The sequence below is a fragment of the Podarcis pityusensis genome (genome assembly GCF_964106645.2).
Source record: "Podarcis pityusensis genome assembly, chromosome: Z".
In the NCBI taxonomy this organism is placed as follows: Eukaryota; Metazoa; Chordata; class Lepidosauria; order Squamata; family Lacertidae; genus Podarcis; species Podarcis pityusensis.
In genome coordinates this window covers 24,498,080-24,518,950 of record NC_138044.1, presented here as the reverse complement: position 1 = coordinate 24,518,950, position 20,871 = coordinate 24,498,080, and the positions used below count along the sequence as shown (strand labels likewise).

The 20,871-nt window shown below is 43.5% G+C and overlaps 1 protein-coding gene across 6 annotated transcripts in view; it reads right to left on the bottom strand.

Moving 5' to 3' along the window:
* TRPC5 (transient receptor potential cation channel subfamily C member 5) overlaps window positions 1–20,871 on the bottom strand; it is a 171,756-nt gene that overhangs the window by 48,080 nt on the left and 102,805 nt on the right. For all 6 annotated transcript variants that reach the window (XM_080989756.1, XM_080989757.1, XM_080989759.1 and 3 more), the window contains 2 exons: window positions 9,138–9,474; window positions 1,917–2,056 (listed from right to left, as the gene is read on the bottom strand). In XM_080989756.1, coding sequence (XP_080845882.1) covers window positions 1,917–2,056; window positions 9,138–9,474 — 477 coding nt within the window. The remainder of the gene's footprint in view (window positions 1–1,916; window positions 2,057–9,137; window positions 9,475–20,871) is intronic.

Here is a 20,871-nt window from a genome sequence, read left to right as displayed (position 1 = left end):
GCACCCTTCCATCCCTGCCCTGCCCCATTTGATCTCAGCATTTTAGTCTCCTGTAAGACTGCATTTGGCGCTCCAAGTCAAAAAACCAGTTTAGATGCTGACTGCCATTTTCATCCTGCAAATAAACCAATCTTTTCCTATGTTTAGGTCCAAAATTAGGATGTGGTGATTACTGCATAACACCTCATAAATAATTAAAACAAATAATGGCACAGTGCAATTGGCCCCCATGTCTTAGAATAATAGAATTGTAGAGCTAGAAAATGGGTCATCTAGTCCAACGCCCTGCAAAGCAACAGGTTCCACATAAAAGATGCCAAATGTCACACCTTCAGGGTAGCACATGTAACTCATGAATTCAAGTAACCCGTGAGCATGAATTCAAGTAACCCGTGACATGTACAGTAGCAGTCAGTATGGAAGAGTGGCTGTGCTTACTTGATTTCCATCACTGGTGTCACTACACCTGACCAGGAGGGATAAGTGGTGGGATGGTTGGTATGGTGCTAATGTGCAGGTGGAGTCAACCCTGCAGGTGTATTTGTACTGTTTCACCCTCCCAGCCAATATGCCCCTTCCCCTCTCCCTCCTGGAAATGTGCAGAGATGACAGTGATAGGAGGTCAGGTGAGCACTGCCTTGACTTCTTAAGAGAGGTTGGTGCTCAAATTCCACAATTATCTAATAAATGTTGACTTGCATGGTTTCAGATCTCCCCTCTTTCTTTTGTTGCCTTTGATCTCTTGGTGCTGCAATCTTCTGATGTTTCATTGTTAAATTCTAAAACTGTTAAAATGCAGTTGTACCACTGCCCACCTTGCACCATCCATCATCAATACATGTAGATAGTGACACAGCTGCTTGGGATAGAAGAAAAATCCTTATTTGGGCACCTGGTGCACAAGCAAGATACATTTCTGATGCATGTAACACTGGCTTCTTGAAAACCATGGTTTGCAAAGTGGGTGTTGGATAAGGAACTGGTTACTCATTCATCCTCACTTTCCAAGTCCACCCTAGCCATAGTTTATCATTTACAGCTGCATTTGATGGCAACCAAGTTCACATTGCAGACCACAATACTATACATCTGAGAGTAAGTCCCACATACATCAGGAATACTTTTGAGCATACATGTATAGGATTCCACTTCTAATCAGGATTTGAAATCAGCATTTATTTGAAGTGAGTTTGCAAACCCTGGTTAAGAGCTTGATGTGGTTAGTGCTAGTGCAGACAAGATGCTAAGAACCATGAATGAGGCCGATAATGGGTGGGGGGAGAAGTGAGTAGGTTCAAAGGGTGAAGAAGCAGACATCCCCAAGACTCCAGATATGCAAACAGGAAATGCCTGAACTTGATCATACCCCCAAATTGTAATGTAATCATAGAATCATAGAATTCACAGAGAATTTGATGTGTTCCAGCGGTTCTCAACCTGTGGGTCCCCAGAGGTTGTTGGACTACAACTCCCATCATACCTGAGCTCTGGCCTTGCTTGCTAGGGATGATGGGAATTGTAGTTCAACAACATCTGGGGACCCACAGGTTGGCAGGGAGAGAGAAAGAAAGGAAGCCATTATCTTGGAGAAGCCTGACACTAAAGCAGGAGTGACTAATGTTTTTTTGGGCCCAATGTCAAGAGTTGCAAAAGTGGATGGTTTAAAAAAAAACACCAAAAGATTTGAAGGGGATCACAAGAACACTTTTGGCATTTACTTACACATAGAAGTGGTCAGTAAAAACATGTATTGTTATTTTTAAAGTAAGTGATTTTTAATTTAAAAATGACAAATGGGGGGAAGGCTATGGGGGAGCTACAAAAAACCCTTAAGAGCATAAATATGACTTGCAGGTCACAGGTTAGCCACCCCAGTGCTAACGAGTGCACACACACATGCTCCATGGTAATGATACCTTGACATATGCAACAATTTTCAGAGAGATCGTTGCCAGGTAGAGAGAGTTCATTGCAAAATCCATCAGGTTCCACCAGTCGTGAACATACTCATTGAAGCCTCCGTCCCACATTTCTTTGATTTCGCCCCAGATAAAACCTAAGGAAAGAGAGTTCATTTCCATGAGACACGTTCACTGGCCACCAAAGCAGAGTAAACAGGACGTTATGAAAACACTATTTAAAAACAGTGGCTCAGAAGCAAGATTCGGCGATCCCCTCTTGCCACTCCTTTGTTTCTGAAAAAACATAATGATGCTGCTTTTAAGTAGTCTGCTCTGACAGGATGTGAAATATGGCTTGATGTGGAAGGACTAGTACAAGCATAAGTAGCTGAGCTGCCGCTTCAAATGGAAAAGGCTTAAAAGCCCCTGGAAGAAGCGTACATTTAACCGTTTTTATATTAAGATGGAAGTGCAGCAAGAGCAGTTTGCTTTGAGAAAATTCAGTTTAACTTTGAAAAAGGCTATTTGGAGGTGGGGGGGGGAGGTATCTCTTTCCTTTTTTATTAGAGACAGTCTCTTTCCTAAGTTGTTAGAGACTGTTCATGCCACCCCTCTTGACCCAAGCATAATAGTGGCTTTTGATTTCCCCATTTTGGCATTCAGGCTGCACACTGGAGACGTGACAGTGGACCATGCTGAAGCGAGCCTTTGGTGCTCGGTTCCTGCAACTGAGTCATTGTCCCTTCTCTTGGTAAAGCCTCTGCCAAGCTAAGACCTTAAAGAGTTTCTGCCAGTTAAAGAGGGACAGTGGACGGTGAGATGGGCCAGTTCAGTGAGCCAGCTCTGTGTAATGTAGCTTTACACACCCTCCATATCTATGTGTCCATTTATATCCCTTTTCAGCCCCATCAAATTCCATGCAGTCAATGCAAAGACGGAGACTGGGACTACTCATCAGCCTCCCTGACTTTCATGCGCTAATTTTTTGTGTGCAAATTATTATATAGCTCCGTAGTAGAGCGTCTGCTTTGCATGCAGGAGGTCCGTGGTTCAATTTCTGGTATCTCCGGGAAGGACTGGGAATGTCCCTGGCCTGGATAGACCAAATAGGCAGCCTCCTGTGTTCCTAAATGGAGTGTCTGCTCACCCTCCAAACATTGATTCTGCTTAGAATTTGAAGACCCAAAAAGGGGATGATATGATGCGCCACTACCAGTTTATTGTTTTTTATCCTATCACTACAGGCCTGAATATGCATTAATTGAGCTTTATCAAAATATAATATCAATTCTATCTACATTCGCCCAACAAGACAAGCAAATGAAACAAAAAGAAAAGGCACCCAGCCATGTTGGACCCTTCCATTTCCTTATGGTCACTAAACAACAGGGAAAGAGAGAGTTGAATCAATGAGAGGCATCCATTGCACTTGTTCCATTTGTGCAATGATTTTTGCTTGCCCTGTGAAACTTTGCATGCTCTCCTCCCTCTGTGCATCCCTTGCCCTCTACGGATCTGCTCCAGAGGGTTGGGGGAGCATCCCAGAACAGACCCGAGGAGCGTGTGGCAGGGCAGAGGGAGGTGGGAAGGTTCATTGTACAATGTAGATCCTTATACTAATGAAACTTCTTTGGATGCATCCTGGCCTCATGAAAACTTAACAAAATCTTATCTTTTAGTTTCTTTTGAACTGTGATTTCAGTATCATCATCTTGCTGAGACTGGTTAAGGAATGTTTTATTTTTCTACCAAAATCTTCTTCTTCTTCTTCTTTTTCTTTTGCCTGTTCAAACAGATCAGTGGAGTGGATTCTGATGAAGAACCCCATATGTTACATTCACTGCGAGTAATCATTGTTAGAATTGTTACTATAGTTACTGCCATGCCGTCTGCATGGAACGTGACTGTTCTTTCCGTTTGTCTCCCTCCTTTTTTAGAAGGAGGCATTTCATATTTTCTCCCCCTCCCCCCTTTTAAAGAAGGAAATACTTTTTTTTGCTATGAAACAATGCCTTCCCTCTGCAATTTAACCAAGAGCCCCACTATATCTTTCTTTTTGGAGACAAACACAACCTGTTAAAGCAAGATTCAGGTAGGCAGCCGTGTTGGTCTGACACAGTCGAAATAAATTAAAAAATTGTCGAGTAGCACCTTAGAGACCAACTAAGTTTGTTCTGGGTATAAGCTTTTGTGTGCATGAACAAACCTAGTTGGTCTCTAAGGTGCTTTGTTGTTGTTGTTTAGTCATTTAGTCGTGTCCGACTCTTTGTGACCCCATGGACCAGAGCATGCCAGGCACTCCTGTCTTCCACTGCCTCCCGCAGATTGGTCAGACTCATTCTGGTAGCTTCGAGAACACTGTCCAAGCATCTCGTCCTCTGTCGTCCCCTTCTCCTTGTGCCTTCCATCTTTCCCAACATCAGTGTCTTTTCTAGGGAGTCTTCTCTTCTCATGAGGTGACCAAAGTATTGGAGTCTCAGCTTCAGGATCTGTCCTTCCAGGGAGCACTCAGGGCTGATTTCCTTAATAATGGATAGGTTTGATCTTCTTGCAGTCCATGGGACTCTCAAAAGTCTCCTCCAGCACTATAATTCAAAAGCATCCATTCTTCAACGATCAGCCTTCTTTATGGTCCAGCTTTCACTTCCATACATCACTACTGGGAAAACCATAGCTTTAACTATACGGACTTTTGTTGGCAAGGTGATGTCTCTGCTTTTTAAGATGCTGTCTAGGTTTGTCATTGCTTTTCTCCCAAGAAGCAGGCGTCTTTTAATTTCGTGACTGCTGTCACCATCTGCAGTGATCATGGAACCCAAGGAAGTAAAATATCTCACTGCCTCCATTTCTTCCCCTTTTATTTGCCAGGAGGTGATGGGCCCAGTGGCCATGATCTAAGGTGCTACTCGACAATTTTTTAATTTATTTCGAATGTTAAAGACAAGATTGAAACAGTACTAAGACACCCGAAACAAAAGAGGCACCATCATTTTATTTACAACCAATTCATCCTTTGCTTGTTTGTTCCCCTGTAATCCCTTTTGTTTCCGTAGAGGTGTTTTGCACAATTTAAACTCAAAGGCAGAGACAGAGAGAGGGGCATTAAGAAATACTACCTAGTTAGGAGCCTGTTTGCAGGCATGTGCTGTGAGCACGTTCTTTTACGCAATGACTAGTTCCCGCTGTTCTGGTGTTTCAACTCAGATAATCACTCTCAGCTTCGTTTTTAGAAGCTGTGTAGCTGAGCTGTAAGAATACAATGCAATGATTTGTCTTTTTTTTTCCTTTTTAAAATCAACCTGTCTTTTTATTCATAATTTCAGCTTGCCTGTAGGCAGATGCAGACCTAGGTTCCCTTCCACCCTTGACAAGGAGGTGTATCGGTGCCTCCAAAACTGGGAGAGACCACGGACAAGAAACTAAAGGAGTTTACTTTTTGTTGCCATTCACATTATGACAATGACTCCCTCTGCTCCTCCCCTCCTCTTCCTCTTCCATCAGTCCATCTGCTTCTCTCTGCTCGGTCCTTTCCTTCTGCCTCCTTCCGCCCTCCCTTCCTTTTTCTTCCTCCTGCTCTCTCTGTCTTTCTTTGCTCTAAGCCCTACAGGGCACTCCGCTCACACTTCTAATATTGCCACTGGCCCACTGAGGGGCCCGCAGGACTGCTGCAAAGTTCCATAACAGCAACTGGATTTCTCTGCCGAGGCACCCAGAGGAGCCTGTGAACCTTGTCCAGCTGCCCAGAGCAGCATAGGAGTGGCCCAGGGAGTGCATGGATGGGAAGGTTCCTGGCTACTCCAATCCAGAGTGGAAAGACAGGATTTTTGTGCCCCACTGGGCCTGCACCCTTGATGGGGGCCAACCTAAATAACCCGTAGGTCTGCCCCAATTGCATTTGGGAGAATTAACCTTTCAGGGATATTTGTGTGTGTGGATGTGGCTTTGACACAGAGAGAAGATGTTCTCCCATTCAGAGTGAAGTTTTGTTTTCACTCTGAACTGGCTTTGTAGTGCCATCACATATTTGATTGGCTGCATCACTAAATCTGAGTGATGATGTGATGCTTTTACTCTGCGTAGCAGACAACATCAGTCCTTTTCAGAGTAGATCCACTGAAATTGATGGACATGTCTAACTTAGATACATTACTTTCAGTGGGTCTACTCTGTATACAACTTAGCTGGAAAACTCTGTTTTAAAAATAATGCATCAAATGCATTGAACTAGATGACTCTTAGAAGGACTCCAAGGGTCATCTAGTCCAGGGATGTCTAGCAGGTCAATCACAATCTACTGGTAGATCCCTGGGAGGTTTTGGTAGATCATGGTTGATCGTTAGGTCCCTTTCCTTAGCGCTGGTAAAAAAAGAATCTGGCCCTGCCCCCTCATCCCACCCTCCATTGTTGCACGATCTGCAGAACGGAAGACAGAGTTTACTCAGTGAGGCTGTTTGTTTCCCCAGCAATCTGTTGATGAGTGGCTGTTCCCCTTTCTCCCTTGAGCTTAGGCTTGAATCCTCAAAAATTGGGGCTTTCCTCCTGCCTAAAAAAAGTTCAACAACTTTGACCTGAACCCCCCAAAAGGGGGTAGATCACTGCCAGTTTTTAATTCTGTTAGTAGATCACAGTCTCTTGGGAGTTGGCCACCCCTGGTCTAGTTCAGCCCCCTGCAGTGCATGATTTACAGCCAAAGTATCCCAGACAGATGGTCATCCAACATCTGTTTTAAAACCTGCAAGGAAGGAAATCCTAGCAGCTTCAGAAGCAGTCCATTCCATGGTTGAACAGCTCTTAACATTAGAAAGTTCTTCCTAATGTTTAATCCAAATCTACTATTTGTAATCTGAATCCATTGGTTCAGGTCCTATCCTCTGGAGCTGCCAAAAACAAACTTGCTTCATCTTCCATGTGGCAGCACTTTAGCTTGTTGAAGATGCCTATCATATCACCTCTCTCCATACTCAACTCCCTTAACTGTTCATCAAAGGGCTTGGGTTTCAGACTCTTCTACCTCATAAACCAGTTCTGCCCTACTGGTAAGGACCAGGTTCAAGATAGTTGTTCCCCTTGTATCTTCCCGTAAAGCTGATCAGGCAACCAACTTACACTTGCATCATCTGTGCCTTCGTACATGCTCAGGCGAGAAAACAAACGTGGCACAGGTGCTGCAGGTCACTGAAGCAGCTCCCTCACTGTTCATGCCTCTTGTTCATGCCTCTTGCACCATGATGCAGAACTTGGGGTCTCCCGTCTCCAACTCCGCTACTAAATGCCCTTGCAAACACCCCTGTTTACTAGTCCTGCCCACAAGCTCCTGATAGCCTGACTCTTAATCACAGGCAGGTTCTTTCATAGCAAAAGTAGAGACTCAGAGGCATTCTTAACTTATTTTTGCAGCCATGGTACGGCTAGGCATGTTCCTGTCATAACAGACTATGGCTTATAGTGACATCAAATTGCAGCCACAATCTACAGTACATTTTCTTCACTGATGTAGTTTAGTGTAGCAGCAAGGAGACTGAATCTGCCAAAATGTCTAGCGACCCTCTGTGCTTCCTGCGTAAGGGTTTGTGAAGTGCATGAAATAAGCTGGAAATCTATATGTGGCTGGCTGTTATGTCCACCAAATAAAAGTGCCGCTGCTGGAACATTCTAATAATGCTGGGAGAGCATTCTTTCTTAGGCTGAAAGCTTGCTAATCATCCATGATGCTAATAGTCCAGGACCTAATGACTGGATATGTTTTCCTCATAGCTTGAGTTCTCCTATATGCCCACAGCTGCTTTGAGGTCAGGGCAGCTTAACCTGAAAGAGGCGAAGAAATATGTGTGTTTATGGAAGCATGCTTATTTGCCAGGCTCATCCTAATTAAGCTAATCCCCTTATATAGAACAGCAGGACAAAAAGAGACAATGTCACCATCTAGCACTTCATACCTGAGAAAGCTTAGCTTTTCACTCTTAACATTTGACTAGTGCTGCATACAGGTTGAAGTGGACATTAAAAAAATCATTCGAAGGAAAGGAAAAACAAAAAAGCCCACTTTGCCCACATGAATCATCCAGCTCACCCAGTAAAATGTTTTTGAGAGCTTTAGTTAAAACAACATCCATTATCGTTCCATTATTTGACCTTTGCGAGAATTATTACGATGAGTTATTTTAAGTGAGTGTGATGATCTCCATCCATCTGCAGAGGGGCTGTTTACAAAGGATGCACCTGTAGGAAAAAATCTCCTACAGGGAAAGCTTGAGACAAAGGGGAGTAAATTTCCCCCTACAGTCTGCTTGCAGGCTTCTCTTAGGCATCTGGATGGGTGCTGTGAGAGCAGAATGCCACTGTGCCAATCCAGCATGGCTCTCATGTTCTTGGCAGCTGGTTTTCTAGGTGCAGCCCTTGGAAACAGCACCTGTGCATATGTATCAACCGTATTTTACCGCATACTGGTCGCCACCTTGTAATAGTACCACACCCCTTTTTCAGACCCTAAAATCGGTCCCAGGGCATTTCCCACATAATAGTCACAGGGGAAATTGTGAGGCGAGATGGGGATCAGCATGGGGGCTCCTGAGGCGGTGAAGTTGGGAGTCTGGGTCCTGAGCGGAGGTACAGTATCTGGAGGTGGCAAGGCTATGCCAATCCCGGGCTGCTGCTGCCATTGCCGCCAACTTGTGACGCATGGAGTTGAGAGGCAAGGAGGCAGCTTGGCTGTGGGGCTGACTGGCAGAAGCTTTCCAGAGATGTTACTCATTACCCACTGTTATTAGCTGTGAGGGAATGGACCAGGGACCTCTTGGATGTGAAACATGTGCTCTGTCACAGTGCTTCCCCAAGGTGTGACAGTGCAGAGTGTGACTGTACTGTACTGTACACCATTTCACTGCTGTACTGTACTGTACACCATTTCACTGCTGCCCCTATAAATATTTTAACTCACTTGTACCACCTGGCTAACCCTAATCAGAAGCACAGACTTAAGACAAATGAGGAAAAGAAAAGGAAAAAATTATACCTATCTTCTTCCCTCAGCCCCATCCCAAACTGGTAGCAAAAACAGGGGGGGAAAGGCTAAATCCAGTAGACTATTTGACCATTTTTCACCCGCAGAAGAAACAACAGCTACTGATTTGGAAATTAAGGTGCTACACCTATTTGCATGGAAACAGCACCCCAAACCAAATTAATCTGCATGCAAATCCCATCAATCCTCACATGCTTTTGCATTCAGTAGTTTACCTAGAACCCATGGGAGGATCATCCATTCAACGATGGTTGGAGGAGGTCCCTGCATGTGGAGGTCAGTCCTGACAATGTGCTGCGATGCCAGTAGGAGCATGAAGAGAAAGGTAAGGTAGGAGCCAGTGTGGCAGATAAACTTTATAAATGGCTTTTTGATGAACAGTCCCAGCCTGCTCTTAGGGGCAATCAGGTAGGCCACAGAAAGCACGGGAAACAGCAGTCCAATGGTGATGCATGTCAAGAGCTTGACCACCCAATGCTTTCGCCGCCATCCGGGAAAACCATCATACCAAAGCGTCGCTAGCAGCTGCTGGCAGTTGGGCTGGGCAACAAACTGGAGAGAAAGAAAGAGGGGAGAGAAAGGGAGAATCTGAGACAGAAACATTGCAAAGAGGGAAAGCAAGGGATAAGCACGAGAATGAAAGAAGAGATTTTCTGGATGATGAGCACAAGAGCACTCTCCCCTCCTGTGGTTTCCAGCAACTGGTGCTCAGAAGCATTGCTTCCTCCAACTGTGGCAGCAGAGGATAGCCATTGTGGGTAGTAGCCATTGATAGCACTCTCCTCCATGTGTTGGATGTGTTTACAACACAGATGCCCATGTAGGCAGAGACTCCAGCCTGCATTGTTTTCTCTTTCCCCCCCCCCACCTCCCCACTGCCCTTTTTCCAGTATGGATGGCATGATGACCTACTGAGTGCCTGCTCAGTCTGTTGTCCAAGTGCTAATTACAGATGGGCAGCTTCAGGGGTTTGGGTTTCCCTTCTTAGAGTTCTTTCCTGGAACCCAAGAGCCCTTTCCCAATATAGGACTGAGCTTGACAGCTCTTGAAATAGAGGACGGTACTCAGTAAAGCAGGACACAAGGCCACCTAGACTGTGTCACCTGCAACAGCAGATGGATGTGACTCTTCTACAATTCCTCTCCCTGCATCTGTTCTCAGTGAAATGATTTCATTTTACAGACTTGGCTCTGCTACTAAAACTTAAGGGGGTTCATATTTCAAGGAGGAAATCCTTTTAAGATTTTGCTTCCTTTTCTACTTTGTGCTAACCCAGAGGAAGAGCCATTAGAAAAAAACCAAACCAAACCAAACCATAACTACTTAAACATTTAATCAAACTTTTATCTCGGTCTTAGTGAGAAAATGTACCAAAAGGTGTCATGAGCAGCAGGGATAGTGCCCCCCCCCCCAAGAACAGCAGTAGTCACTAAATGTGCACATCACAGCAGGAAAGCAATTGGATTGCTCTCTAGTCATTAAACGACATCCTCCATTGACTTAAGTTGCATGATTCTGGGCCGTCACTGGCAATAGGCTTTCATTTAAATATCATGACACATTGTTTTTAAACCAAAGGGCATAGTAAGAAAGAAAAAAGAGTGCATGAAATCACCATAAAATGAAAGCCAGCACAAAGGCAACCTAAGCAGGGTTATTTCAACCTTATGAGAAGCTTTTCCAGTTTTGCTTTTTCTACTAAAGAATCTGAGAGTCATTGACACAGTGCCTGGGGGCGGGGGCTGACCTAGAGCGGGCCCCTAGGAGGGGGCTTTTATATTCCTCCATACTCAGCTCATAGACTGCTGGGATAGCTCAGTTGGTAAAGCATAACTCAAGGGTTGTGGGTTTGAGCCTCATGTTGGGCAAATGATTCCTGCATTGCAGGGGGTTGAACTAGATAACCCACATGGTCCCTTCCAACTCTACAATTCTATGATCTTATGTGGGGCTCTGAGCAAGCTTCTGCCCTCTCATGTGGCTGGCTGAACATGAGCATGTGCAGATTGTTTCCTCTGAGCACTAGGGGAAGGGTTGCAGCTCAGTGGTAGAACATCTGCTTTGCATGTAAAAGCTCCCAAGTCCAATCCCTGGCATTTCCAGGTAGGACTGCCAGAGACCCCAGCCTGAAACCCTGGAGAATGGCTGCCAGTCAGAATAAGCAGTACTGAGCTAGATGGACCAATGGTCTGACTCAGTACAAGGCAGCTTCCTGTGTTTCTCTATCTGAAGAAGGACCACAGCTAAGTGGTCCTTGCATGCAGATGGTCCCAGATTCAGTCCCCAGCATGCCAAAGTAGAGCTGAATGTGTCCCATTTCAGAAACCTTGGAGAGCATGGAGAGTATACAATACTCTCCTTGGATCTGACTAAGTCTGAGGCAGCTTGCTCTGTTCCACATCAAAACCTTTGGGTTATAGGGAAAGAGCTTTGGAGAGTTGGGGTGTGTTTTGCAGACAAACCTATGATCCCACACACAGTTCTTTCTTGAAATAAGCCTTTGCATGTCATGTTAGTGATAAAACCTGGCGCTGGCCCCAGAGCCACAGGCCTGAGAATACTATGGCATCACCCCACTACCCTGCCTCTTCTCTTGTGATCATGAGCCAATGTGCTGCTGATGCTTTTGGTGTCATTCCCGACACTGTCAGTTCCGAACATGATTTTCATACTGTTCTATAATTTTTCCTCATTTGCCCTGGAAAAGGAAGAATGACTGCAAACATCACATCTATTATTCTCCACATGAATCTGCCATATGGGTCAGGCTTCACTATAAGCTGAATGTTTTGCGCAGAGGAAATAAGGAGGACATAGCGTAAGCACGAAAAAATGCTGAGCATACTTCATTTTATATTTCCTCCATCAATCATGCTTTGGGCAAACTGCATTCTGTTATAGCCACAGTTACATTTGCATCCCTAGCCCTTTCTTCTTTTTCTTTTAAGCGACAATGAAATTACGAAGCATTAATTATACATGTTCAATAATCAGCAGTGAGGAGATGATGTACTTTCGCCCTGTATCAAAGCAGCTACCAGCACCATCTTTTCTTTATTATCAGGCAGAGTTAGAAGGCTAGGCAAATCTGTTAAGCCATGACATTTTGGGCAAAAAATTATAGGGAAACTCAGCTCCCCCCACAACACTTTTCTTACGCTTGCAATTTCAAGAACCAAGGTCAAGGAAAATATATTAAAGTGTATAATCCAGTAATAGTTTTGTAATGTTTGTCTGTATCTATCTTTCCATCTTTCCATCTTTTTAATTTTCCCGAACAACACTTTACAGCAAGGAAAGAAAAACATCAAGGATAAGGAAAATAATATTTCCCTGTCCATCACAATAGTTTAACTGAATGTAATTTAGGGTAGAAATCAACAATTTTGGGAACCCAGAAATTCCTAAACCCCTTTTTCTCAAATGAAAAACAGAAAACCACCAGCCTTAGGCTATGATCCATCCTTCTGCAGATGCAATGACCATACATGGAAGGATCACCATAGGGCTCATTAGAAAGCTGGTCCCCTCCTTGACATATGCTTGTAGGTGCATACAAAAAGAGGTTCATTATAGGGATTGTGAGATCTGTGTGTATGCCTTTGTGGTTATGCAAATCTGAACTCAGAATCCAAGTGTTTAGGACTGGGTGGACTCCATGACTCCTGGTCATTGGCCATGTTGGCTACAGTGCATGGAAATTGTTGAGCAAAACTTACGGCGGGCACTCACTTGGGTAAGACTAGTCTAGTAGGTGGCTTTGTACTACCCCACTACAAGTAATGTCCTTCTTCTGTGTGAATATTCATGATTTTAAAAGTCACGCTTAGAGTCATGGTTTCTCCTACTTGCTATTGCAATTAGTTTTCCTCCCACGTGTTCCTTCAGGGTAACTTCAGAACACCACACAGCCTATCATATTTGGCCATGTGGTGACATCACTTTGATAAAATTGAGAGCAACTGAGAGTGAGGGAATGTTTATGAATAAGTGAACATTCTCTGCGAAAGGGAGCTGAAAAATCACGAAAGGGGGGAGGCATTTTCTGGTGCTGCTGAAGATCTTTGCAAACACAGGTGCCTTGGCACAGACCTTGTAATGTGCAGCTCAAGATATTGCTTATCATTTGGCAGACTGTGACACTTCTCAGGGTCTTACTTCCCTGATTTATAAACTATGAAAACACAATGGGTGAAGCAGGCAAAGCCATGGTGGGTGACTGCAACGGAATCACTGGGTATAGGGAGGTTTAGAATTCAGTGCATTCTCAGATTCCTGATTGTTCTTCTACAGACGTGACTTTACCTGCCCCACACCTGACATTGTATTATATCATAGGTGCAGTTAGATAGGGCAGGGCAGGACAAATCAAGATGCCAGGAAGGCTGAATCTGGCCTACAGACTAGGGGTTTTCAATCTCTGATTGAGATCCATTTCTCTCTGGGTTCATGCCTAGATTGGGGGTGGGATGGGCCTTGGTTTCCCTGATGGATGACCTTTGCTGGAGAGGGACATGGGGAGTTCAAAACTGTTACTCTTGCTCTCTCATCAGCTTTTGTTGGTACCCTCCTGGACCACCTGTTGTGGGATGGGAGATTGAAGCACTGTGTTACAGTGCCTTCTCTCCTTCTTATGACTGGTTTCAGAGAGCAACCATGGGTGATTTTTATTACCCCTCCCCTTGGCAGTTATGCTGTGGGGTGCTGAAGGTAATCAACTTATCCACAATGCTGTTTAACATCTATATGAAGTCACTGGGAGTGGTCAGAGAATGGTACCCTCCGTATGTTGATGATGCCTTTTGAATTTTGGGGTTAAGGATTTTGTAGGAGGTATGCAGTTTAATTTAAAATTGATTTGCCTTTTTTTAAGTGCAAAGATAAAGAAAGCAAAGAATTTAAAATGTAAACCATAAAGCACCATAGCCTGGAACGACAAAAGTTCAAAGATGCAGTGCAGGGAATAACAATAATGTATTAACTCATACAAAGCTTCCCATTACAAATAATAAAGCTATATAAAAATGAAAGTATTCTCCACCTCTGAGCTCCATCAATATTAAGAATAAAGGTTTTATAAAGTCTTAGATAAGCCAAATGTTTGCGCATACTGCTGGCACAGAGTGACTGTGTACCTCAATATTCATATAAGAAATATTCATATAAGAAATAAAACCATGCCATATAGAAAAACAACAACCAATGAGCCCCGCCCTTCAGATACTTTTAATTTTTGAGATATCTTTTCAAGAAGGGCAATTAGGCAGACTCTTCAGTATGCTGGTGATATTGTTGGAATCTTGGAGCTAAACGTTTTATAGGTGGTATGCAGTATACTTTGGCAGATGGATATATGTTCTGCATAGCATATAGGATGGCAATTTCATAGAGGCATGGGATAATATTACATACTTTAGACTTGGGAAAAGTCAGAGAGGGGGAAATGTGAGCAATGGTTTTATTAATTGAACTATTCAGGGGGACTATTGGATTATTACAAGATTGATTTAATTGCTTACATCTTTAAGTGCTTGCCGTCAGCTGCTCCCAGCTGGTTGCCCAGGAAAGTTTAAAGACAAGGAAAGGTTTATTACTGTCCTTTTTTATTTCAGACTTTACAGAGAGAGGCTGTAGAACCCAGCCTCTTGGATAATGGCATTGTCCCAAGTGAATCTCCACCCCACCCCACCCCCGTCTCTCCCACTTCCTCATTCCTCATTCCTCATTATCTCCTCTACAGGTGCTGCTACGTGCCGTCTTTGAGCTCTTTGCTCTCCTACATTTGAGGCTCGTCGGGTTCTGGGAGATGGAGGGTCTGGAATGCTTTCTAATGACAACGCTTCAGCCAGCTGCTGCTCTGGTTCTTCTTCCTCCTCTTCTCCTATTATATCCCAACTTTCCCTCTCATCTGCCTCTGAGCTGTGATCTCCAGCAAACCTCTGTTGTAAATCTAAACTGTCTTCCTTTTCCTCCTCCCTGGAAGGAGCAGGATGGGGAGGCGGTCTCCACCGTTCCTCCTCTGCCCAGTCCCTGACAGCAAAGGAGAAGGCTGAATTGCAAAGTGAAACTAGAAGGGTTAGGAGAAGATAAAGGGAAGCGAAAGTTCCTGAGAGACTCCTGAGAGACCAGTTGCTGAGCTGAGCTGAGTAATGCTGACCAAATAATTAGATGCCAGGGCATGGCATATGCATAGCTGTCAACTTTTCCCTTTTCTCACGAGGAATCCTATTCGGAATAAGGGAATTTCCCCTTAAAAAAGGGAAACGTTGACAGCTATGGGCATAAGACTTATTAGAGGAAAATCTGTGAGATCTCATTCACATTTCTGCTTGTCCCGCCATTTTCCCCTGGAGAAAGCCACTCTTTACTAATGAATCGGAACAAACATCCATTGCGTTTTCCACAGATTGATGTTTGTTCTGAGTCAGCGGTAAAAAGCGGGTTTTCCTGGGAAAATCAGAGGGGAGGGAGACAAATGGAAAACCACTTGGACCCATGCTTTCCATGCATGGGGCAAGTGAAGTATGAACAAGTCCTGAGAGTAGTAAGAACTGGTGTTGGTAATAATAAGGCAATCACAGAAATGAGGAAGTTTTGAATCTTGAATCCAGAGCCTGTAAAACTTTTGCTTATATGCAGCTTTTCTTAGTTGTGACCTAGGAATTGTGAATTTGGGTGAAGATATTGAGTGATTCTTTTAAATGGAAATCTGGCATGCCAGGCTATGAATAGTGGGAAGTGAAAATCAGGGGTATATAATCTGAAATGGCTCAAGGCCTCAATACCTTAAGGGCTGCCTCTCCCCATACAAACCGTCATGGACCCTGTGCTTGTCATCTGACGCCCTTCTCTGTGTCCCTCCTCCCTGAGTGGTTTGGAGGGTATCAACACGAGAATGGGGTTTTTTCTGTGGTGGCTCCCCAACTGTGGACTGCTCTCTCCAGAGAGGTTCACCTGGCACCTTCATTACATGTCTTTAGGCACCAGGCAAAAACATTCCTCTTTGCTCAGGCCTTTGGCCATTAAATAATATATGGCCTGTTAAATACCTCTCTCTCTCTCTCTCTCTCTCTCTCTCTCTGTGTGTGTGTGTGTGTGTTGTTATTACAATTGTTTTATTATTATACTGTCTGTAGTTATGCTTTTTATTATGTTTTTATTATTGGTGCTCTTTAAAACGTGCAACTGCATGCAAAAAACAGGCATATCAGAATAAATACTTACTGAAATGCTATGAATTTTCACGAGGACTTTAAAAAAATCACAAACTGATGTGGAAATTTTTTATTGGGTTGTTTTTACTGTACATTGAATTGTCTTTGAAATGTTGCTTTGTATTACATTCTTTTATTGTGCATGGCCCATGATATTATTTTAATTAGAGGCAGCATATACTTCTTTTAAAATGAAATAAAAAGTGATAAGCCTAAACCTTCATTATTCAAAATTTCCTCATTATCTGAAACTTATAACATTTCCTTCCATACACTGTTCTGGTAGTGAAATTGTGGATTATAAATGGTCCTTTCCTCTTATTCAAACTGTTCCAAGACAAGCCAAATGTTTTGTGTGCCCCTGAGGCCATCAGGATGCATTACATACATCAATTGTGAAAGTATTAATCTGCCTTAGAGTCCTTCATGCCTCACAGTGTTTCGTAACGTGTGAAAATGGCTTCTCGGAGGAGGAAAGACTGCAAAGAATAATGAAGACCATAAAGACTTCCCTGATTTCATAGCTTTAGAGCTAAGGCTGAGTACTGACCTAAAGCTTAAAACAAAAATATGTGGGACATATCCAGCCTCATTTTTCCAACATGCTTAACTCTAATTAATGCATGAAGGTGTTAAGACCATAGTGTAAGCTATCTTGTCAGGCTTACGTGGCTGACAAACCCTTGCCTTGGGAGGAAGGGTTACTAAAGCCTTTTTCCACAATGTGAACCAACCAGTATGAATGTCTGGACTGGTTTCTCAAAGAACCAGACTGCATGGCTTTAGCAAGACATCTTTTTTTTGTGTGTGTGTGTGTTTTTATACACATAATTTAGAAGCTCTTACCATTTTTGAAAGTAAGTTGTACTGCCTTTCTTTTCTTGGTGCTGTATGGAAAAGCACATGAATCTGACATTTGAAGAGTTTGTAAGTAAACCATTTTTAACCTACCAAAAGTGTGCTCTCTTTCTTTGCTAAGGAAAGTGGGGAACTTTGGAAAGAACCTAGAAGAGGATATTTTAAATGTGTAATAACCTATATTTCCACACTTTACTTTGTTGCATGTTTTGTGATTTTAAATTTCTTAAGGTGCTCTATCTCACCAAAGAGTGCCTGCTCCAAAAATTTGGATCTAGGCATCCTTTTATTCTTTAACCAAATTACCAAAAAAATAAAATTTAAAAAATATCAACAAAATGAGCACTCCTGAAGATGACAGTTGAAAGCATTGCTCAAAGAAGCACGAGTGCTATTGAAAACTCTGCACAACCCATTTGCTTGCTATTTAAATGAGATGAAGGCTAACATCATTGAATACTTCTGCCCCAATACCTTGTTGTTTCCTGTAATATTTTCTCAAAACACTGTTTTCTTGGAACTGACTCACAAATCACAGCAGGCAGCCTCTTATGCATTAGCCTTCCAACAGGAAAGAGAGGCTGACCCAATCTGAATTTGAACAACATGTTCTACTAATGCATGTGCTCCAATTGTTCCTATATACCAAGGAAGTGGCCCTTATTTTCTTGTACCTTGAAAATGATGCTTTGGGGTGCATGCACATGTATGTGTTAACATGCACAGGGATGAACTAGAGTCGATAAGGTAGTGTAGCTCAGAGGAAGAGAATATGCTTTGTAGGCAAGTCACCTCCAGTTAAAAGGATAAGGGAGCAGGTGATGGCAAAGACCTGTACCTGAGAGTCTGGAAAACTGCTGTCAGAGTGGACAATAATGGACTTGATGGACATATATTCGGTTACAGTAGAATTCTGCTTCTGATTCCACCCCTTCCCCCCACTCCCCACATACTGCTTCTCCCAGTTTCAGGGTGGAACATGATGGGCAGGGAGAGTGGCAGGAAGACTGCATGGTAAAATTGCTATCAGCCAAGTGGCAAAAGCCCAGGTTGCATTCAATTATACTTGAATTATACTCAATTATACTTATGTGGCACTGTTGTCTAAACCACAGAGCCTAGGGCTTGCCGATCAGAAGGTCAACGGTTCGAATCCCCACGCTGGAGTGAGCTACTCTTGCTCCGTCCCTGCTCCTGCCAACCTAGCAGTTGAAGTAGATAAATAGGTACCACTCCGGTGGGAAGGTAAATGGCGTTTCCGTGCACTGCTCGGGTTCGCCAGAAGCAGCTTAGTCATGCTGGCCACATGACCTGGAAGCTGTTTGCCAGCTCTCTCAGCCAGTAAAGCAAGATGAGCACCGCAATCTCAGAGTCGTCCGCGACTGGACCTAACTGTCAGGGGTCCCTTTACCTATACTTAGGAGTAGACCCAGTGAAATTGATGTCCCTAAGTTAGCCATGTCCATTAATTTCATGAGTCTAATCCGAGTATGGTTGTTGTTGGATACAACCTCATGGCACCTGATCCTGAGATTCAGTCCTTCCCCGGAGAACCTGAGAAAAAAGCTGAATCCTGAAGGTGACGTGATGGGATTATGCCTTCCCCCAACCTGGTGCCCTTGAGATGCTGTAGAACTACTGCTGTAGAACTTCATCCCTGCCATGCTGGCTAGTGCTGGTGTGAGTTGAGTCAAATGACATCTAGAGGGCACCAGGTTGGGGGAGGCAGGTATTTCTGGATTCCATTGTGCCTGCATCTTCATGGGTTTGGAGAGTGCTGCTCCACTTCCATCTTTCCTGTAGCCAACTATCCAGATAGTAACTTTTGCTGACTATTAACAGGTGGATGCAAAAGAGCCCTGCCACTTCAGAGCAAAGGCCCATGTCTTCCAGCATCATGTCTAGCATTGTAACCAGCTATCTCCACAAAGCCAACAAGCTGGACAAGAAGATGATAGTCTTCTCCTGTGTCTGCTGCTTAAAAAATGTTATTCAGAGGTATATTACTCCTGGGCATGGAGGTTGCATCTAGTCTTGTGTTACAATTGCAACAGTTTTGTAATACAGTGGTACCTCGGGTAACAGATGCTTCAGGTTACGGATGTTTAGGTTACAGACTCCGCTAACCCAGAAATAATACCTCGGGTTAAGAACTTTGCTTCAGGATGAGAAAAGAAATTGCGCAGCGGCAGCAGGAGACCCCATTAGCTAAAGTGGTGCTTTAGGTTAAGAACAGTTTCAGGTTAAGAACGGACCTCCAGAACGAATTAAGTTCTTAACCAGAGGTACCACTGTAAACTCAACTTGGTCCATTGTATAATCACGCATTCTCTCCCCCCCTTTTTTCAATTTTTAAAGCAAATTGCTTCAAAAGCCAGTGCAGTATAGGCTATTGGCAAGTAAATGAATCTTATCTTTATAGGGTTGGGAAGGTTTCACCATCAATGAATATCTTCAGCCAAATATGGGAATTTGCAGGCCCTAAATTTCTACAGTTGTGATTGCATTTAAATGTCCTTAATTTATTGCCAATATCTATCTATTTCATGCTGGTTCATCTTAGGAGGAAAGAGAAAAGGTAGATGAATACTAGAGATGGGGAAGAAATTTGATTCAGTTCGCATTTAAAGGCAAATCTTATTTTTACTTCTTGTAACAATACGCAAACCAAAATGCACCCGTCCTTTGAAATCTGGAACTTTTCTGAATTTTGCAGTGCTGTTCTCCAGACAAGTAATGTGTATAAAGATGCATATGCTGCGGTAAAGTATGCATAGAAATGCACATATCACATGAACTAGCTTAGGAAGTGCATTGTGTTAGGAGAATTGCTTTGCAAAAATGTGTATACCAGGCAAAATTACACACAAAAATGGAGAAACTAGGGTAAAATTGTGTTAAAATGCTGATGCATTTTCATGAGGAATTTTTTTTAGAATTGTAAACTGTTGTGAAAATGTGGGGAGCTGAGGGTAGGATTGGAGAAAAAAGGGAGCTCAGAGAAAGCCAAACTGACAGATTCACCCATCCCTAGCAGAGACAGGGGTGCCTCTCAGGTCCAGGGCCCTGTGGCCCATGAGGCCCCCAAACCACCACTCAAGTGGGACAGATGATGAGGCCAGCAGCTGGGCTGCATGTTGAGGCCCACTGGGAGCTGGCCTATTCCTATCTCTAAAAACATTGTATAGTCAGGGAATAAGCAGCTGGGCACATGCCAGGTTACAGATGCTCATTTTATTATCTTATTCCACAACAAAATGGTGCTGATTCCCAAGTAAATGTGCTTAGCATCAGGGCAACAGAAGCAAACAAACCCAATGTTATTCCTGTAGTCAGGCTGTTGCTAGGATTAAAACGATGCTAGGATTAAAAAATGTGAAACTGTACAAGTTCGGTCTATTATTTTTAATTTAAAGATTCTGGGGTTTTTTTGGTTTATTGTTTGCCTCTAATAGCAGGAATGTAGTAATAGTTGTAGCCCATGCCGTGGAGGTGGGCAGTGGGGAGGAAAAGAAGACTGTGTGCTTCACAACTAAAGCAATACAGTGGTACCTCGGGTTACATACGCTTCAGGTTCCATACGCTTCAGGTTACAGACTCTGCTAACCCAGAAATAGTACCTCGTGTTAAGAACTTTGCTTCAGGATGAGAACAGAAATCGTGCTCCGGCGGTGTGGCGGCAGCAGGAGGCCCCATTAGCTAAAGTGGTGCTTCAGGTTAAGAACAGTTTCAGGTTAAGAACGGACCTCCGGAACAAATTAAGTACTTAACCTAAGGTACCACTGTATGTGTTTGTAAGGCATATGCACACACAACTGAGGTTGGAGAGGATCACATTATTATCTCCCAACCTGCAGACTGAAATAATGTGGGAATA